Genomic DNA, 5,328 nt, shown 5'->3' with positions numbered 1-5,328 from the left:
TGTGTGTGTGTGTGTGTGTTAGTTGGTTTGTTTCTCTCTAAAACATTCATCAATTTAAATCAGTTTGGTAAGATCAACATTTCAGAAGATGCGTAAAAAAAAGACAATTAAACTGTTTGCATGCTTTTGAAAGCTAACTTTATGATCTTTATGAACATCCTGTTTGTTTTATTTGTCATTTTGTAAGTAATCAAAATTAAAGTTTGACCAGGGCAGATTTATACCTTATAGAAATTATTTTATAGAAATACCTTAAAATCAAAACAAAAACCGAACAGGAATTACCTAAGTCTAACTTGGCATGACTTATAGTTTTCTTTTGTCCTTTTTTCCCGGCAAGTCATATTTACACAGTGGTTACTCATTTCTGTGTATCCACAAGCAGTTTATTCAGTTAGTTTATGTCCATTTAACAATGTTTAATGTGTGCTACATGAAGGCAGCATAGTGATGGCATTTTTACTTTTTCATGATATGATATACATTATCTAGGCAGTATAAAAGTGATATGATACAATGTTGATAAATGCTTTTGCAACCTTTATACACAACAGGTAACAGACCAGAGATATTTAGGCAATATCTGGATCGACTGGATGAATGAGATTAAAACAAAAATGTCTTTGAAAAGCTCTAGGCCATTTTTGAGGGTCAATACTTCTTTTCAGCATTCAGGTATCATTGGTAAAACCATGTTTAATTGAACTTTTATGAGGCTGCATCGTTGTTATGGTAAATGCAAAACAATGTTAACTAATTGATAAATGAATGTACAGCTGCATAAAGAAACATGTGTATTTCCTCTCGTATACTGTGTTTAATTGATCCTTTGCATTTACTCTGATGCACTGCAATTTCCAGCCAAGTACAAGAGCAGCCGCAAGCCATTAAACCCCTAAAACATTCACTAATAGTCAAGCCTGTTCATGTCTGTCTTTAAATAATCAAGTCCTTGTTGGTTAGTTTGTACACTACATACAAGCGATGTAAAGAAAAGCTTCAACAGTCATACATTCCATTGTAAATTGTATATGTTTTAAAGGCATAACATACCAGAGGTTAATAGTTGCATAGCCTGAAATGTATCATATGGTTTCCTAAGAGGTTTGAGATAGTGTTGCGAACATCGCCATAATAGTCCGTAATCGTATATAGTTCCGCCTGATACGGTTAAATCACAATACATGTACAAATAACCCATGATATTTTTCTCACATACAGTAAGGAGTGTTCTTATATGAATGTAAACCATATATTTCATGGTCCAATAGAATCCACTACATGAGAGGAACAAAGTAACATTCTTTTACAGATGATTTGACTGATCTAACTTCAAGTGCAACATTTATGAAGGTCCATCAAGGTGAAAATGGTCATACTTGTAGAAAAAAGACCAGGTTTTTGCTCTGTGGCCAATGTTATTTATAGCTGTCAAAAACATATGAACAAAAACAGCCCATTTTTGCTGTCCTAGATAGCAAGTTAATCAGAATTATTACTTGTACCAAGAACTTCAATGCTTTGATTGCATTATTGCTATAAATATGTATTATTGGATTTATTTCTCAATTGCTCCGTCCATTGTTGTAAGCATACAGTGTTGTGGGCCAATACATATTCCGATAAATGATTCCTGAGTAACAGGACACATCTGGTATTGAGATTTTTCTGCATTATCGGAAAGACTCTCACGTCTTTTGAACTTCTTTCGGTGGTCCATCATAAAGACGTTTCCACGCACGAGCTGTTCCTATGGAAGGATTGGTGATTGGGGCAACTCTCATTGCAATGGACGATAAGCACCGGGAAGTACAGCGCATCCTGGTAGGGCGGTGGGTCTTCCTCGTCAACATTGATCTGTCCGGACAGGCATCGCGTGTTCTCACTTGGGCTCTCTGGTTCATCCAGACTGCCGCTCCCGCTTCTCCAGAAGCAACTGCGGCGGGAACCGTACAGTCTTCCCAAGGAGAAGCGACTCCCACTGAAGGGGATCCGTGGACTGCCGTTGCAGATGCTGAGGGCGCTGCGGGAGAACACGGAGGAGCTGCTGATGGCGCGATGGCAGCGTTCACAGTTCTGCATGACGCCTCCTGAACGTTGCGCCAGGTCCATCAGACCCGCCTCGGAGTAGCTGGGCACCAGCTGCTGGTTGGATCGAATGTGCCACTCCAGTTCGGTGCTGTCGATGGTGTTGACCCTTGGAATGCGTCTACAGTAAGGTCTCTCGTCGCAGGGCGTCACAGGTATGTAGTCGGCACCAAAGAGCTTTTCCACACGGTAATGGACGTAAGCCGTGCGGTACTCCATCAGCACCCGTAACGGCCAGGATAAGGTAAGAAAGGCCGCCGTCCAGAAGACGGAGTTGGAGACGTACCAAGGATGGTGGTCGGGGTTGGAGAAGGCAATCATGTACTCTTTGAAGTCTACGTTTTTCAGGTGCATCCCTTCCCGAGCCTCCATATAATCATCCAGTCCTTCGTTGTCGGTGAAGAACCTTGCCCGTTGGGTCAAATAGGAGTTTTCGGACTCCACGCTGGCGAAGCTAAAGCACTTAGTGAACCTCAGTTTGGTGATGGCTGACTTTTCCAGACCAGCTAGCTGCTTGGAGACATCCTTAACTCCACAGTGGCCATAGTCGAACTCTGCCTCGGCTACATGCGTGTTCACCCTCTCGTGATACACCTGTGTGGTTGTGTACGCATCTCCGTTGCGGTACCTCGTGACTTGCCGCGTCCGCCGAACGTAGTGGTAGCTGATTGCCTTCCACCAGATGCAAGGCTTCGCCTGCTGCATCCTCTGGACTCTTTCGTAAATCCCCTCCACGTGCACTTTATACTGAAGCTCATTTCTGGCATGACAGTGCCAGCACTCCACCAGGTATACGACATAAAGCATGATGAGAAAGGCCAGGGGAATGTAGATGTAGCCATCAGAGCAGGGACTGTCATGATACATCATGGACTTCCCTTTGTAGGCACTATCAAATGTCAACCGGGTGACCTTGGTGACGTGGCACCACACCATGGCTCCCATGCAGCCGTACATGAGCATGGACAGCAGAAGGCATTTCCAGAACACCTCTCTGCACATGGACTTGCTCAGTGACTGTTTCACAGGCCTCTGCTGCTCGTCGTCAACCACAAGAGAACAAAGAGAATGTAGATGAGTTAAAAAGGACATTGAAACTGTAAGTACAGTGAATTACGCAAATGCATTGCCATGCATGTCGTTGTCTGAAAGCAAGATTTGCACAAATGTATTCCTTTTCTGGTTAATATTCGTGCAATATCGTACCAAGAGCAGCACATATCTAATGGCCATTAGTGCTTGGCCAATATATTTCTTTCAGTATCAAGAGATGAATGAGAGAGTGCTTCCGCATACAAAAATCCCATTATAAACCATCTTAAATGTTCATACATCCAGCATGCATCTGACATATGCATTACATGCATTTGCTATGATGTAATGTATATGTCAGATGCATGCTGGATATATGAACACTGAAGATGGATTATAATGGACTAAAATGGGGGGGTTTATGCACAAGTTCACTTTTTTGTCATATCTCTCTTTTGTACACATTTTTGTAAACTGTGTACATCTCTTTGGTATTTCAATGGATCTTGAACTTTCTTTTTTTAATCTAAATTAGTTTGGTGTTTGGATTTCGTTTTTTTTTTTACACTTGTTTTAAGCAATATTTACTGTAATAGTTACTAAAACAATACAAACTTTACTTCTTTGTCCATTTTCCCTTTTGGACACCTTTTTTTTTGTCACCTGTGTATATCAAGTAAAACCTTCCTCTCCTTGGATCTTGGACTGTAGGCCTCCCTATTTTACTTTTTTTTTCAATCTAAATTTGGTGTTCAAATTCAATCTTTTTTTTTATTATTAAACATTTACTTTAAATACTATTAACTACAATGCTTACTAAATACAACAAAATTCCCTAAAATAAATGGAAAATGTTAATTAACCATATATAAAGCTGTATGTAGACTTTGAACTTGATACAACCTTGTTGAAACAGGCCTAAGCTGGTTTGCTGGTCTCCCAGCTTGGTATTAGCTGATTGTAAATGCCTTTCACGCTTTAAGACCAGCATACCAACTAGCAAACCGTCTAAGGTTGGTTTAGTCTGCACTACTACACTTACAGTAATCTGCCAAATGAGCATGACCAAATATTGGCCTGGCCAGTATATTGGTTTATCACTATCATATGGAGTATGTGATCAATCAGCATTGTCTGGCTTAGCTTCAGGTATCATACTGGGTGTCATTTGATGTGTAGTATCATGCATTAGTGGATTTTACCTCTATTGCTTACAATAACAAAGACTGGTCGAACTGTCCGCCTGTTATTTGATAAAGCCAGTCTCTGCTCATGCATTCTTACTGCAGTATTATCTGCATAAACTTGCATGCTTCCATGTTGTGAACATCGATGCTCATATTTACATTTTTTGTTTCACTTATCACGCGCTATTCACGCATCGTCATGACTGCAAAATGAAAACAGCATCAGTTATTCAGTACCTCCTCTCTAGTGCCGTCTGGGTCGTCCTCGAACACAGTGGTGGTGCTGCTCTCACTGGCTGTCGCAGCGGATGCTGGAGGGGACATGGCTGGAACAATGACGGGGTGTGGACCACCTCAAACTCTCCCCAGACTCCTCAGCATCCAGTAATCACAAACGCGTCGCACACCAATGCAACCAGCGCTTTTAAATCAGTCTGTCCATTCCGTCATGCATTTTGAAATTGAATTTCATCGCTTAATCCTGTTTGCAACACCTGCGATTTGATTAGGCAATTTGTGCACCGTATGCGCGCATATGCATCTTTTGAATGACTAACAATCGAAGAATCGTATTATAATCATATCAAACGCATGCATTAAAAAATCTGACTGGTGCGGATTCACAGAGCGTCTGATTAGCCGCCATACCTCCTGTACGATAACGCGAGCGTGAGACGCGTTTCTGACGCCATTAAAGAAAGAATGTGGTTTATGCCGCTCAAACTGAGTCCTTTGGCGAGGATTTGCAATTCCAAATTGGGAATGTTAGGAGCTGGATATTGTCGTTTCCGCAGGGAGAGGTTGAGGGGTGGGGAGGATGATGAGGAGGATGATGGTGGTGGTGGTGCTCGGTGAAGCTCCCGACAGCAGATGTCGACAACCGAACGCAAAGAAATGTACACGCTACTGGTGAAATCCACACATGCAATCAAAGAAATGAAATACTCTATACAATATATATAAAAAAAAACACATATATCCAACAAATAGTTTACAAATTAATGCAAGTTATTTTACTCTA

General features: G+C 41.3%; 1 protein-coding gene across 1 annotated transcript; it reads right to left on the bottom strand.

Annotated features, from left to right (window-relative positions):
* Positions 1 to 1,045: 1,045 nt before the first annotated feature.
* Positions 1,046 to 5,110, bottom strand: tmem151bb (transmembrane protein 151Bb). The gene is made up of 2 exons (XM_016284093.1): positions 4,545 to 5,110; positions 1,046 to 3,123 (listed from the first exon to the last, which is right to left on the bottom strand). Exons 1-2 carry the CDS (start codon positions 4,629 to 4,631, stop codon positions 1,720 to 1,722), a joined length of 1,491 nt encoding a protein of 496 aa, XP_016139579.1. The 5' UTR covers positions 4,632 to 5,110; the 3' UTR covers positions 1,046 to 1,719.
* Between the last annotated feature and the right edge of the window lie 218 nt (positions 5,111 to 5,328).

Source organism: Sinocyclocheilus grahami, unplaced genomic scaffold (assembly GCF_001515645.1).
Source record: "Sinocyclocheilus grahami isolate Dianchi unplaced genomic scaffold, SAMN03320097.WGS_v1.1 scaffold179.1, whole genome shotgun sequence".
Taxonomy (NCBI): Eukaryota; Metazoa; Chordata; class Actinopteri; order Cypriniformes; family Cyprinidae; genus Sinocyclocheilus; species Sinocyclocheilus grahami.
The sequence above is the reverse complement of the archived record's forward strand: the minus strand, read 5'-3'. Positions and strand labels throughout refer to the sequence as shown.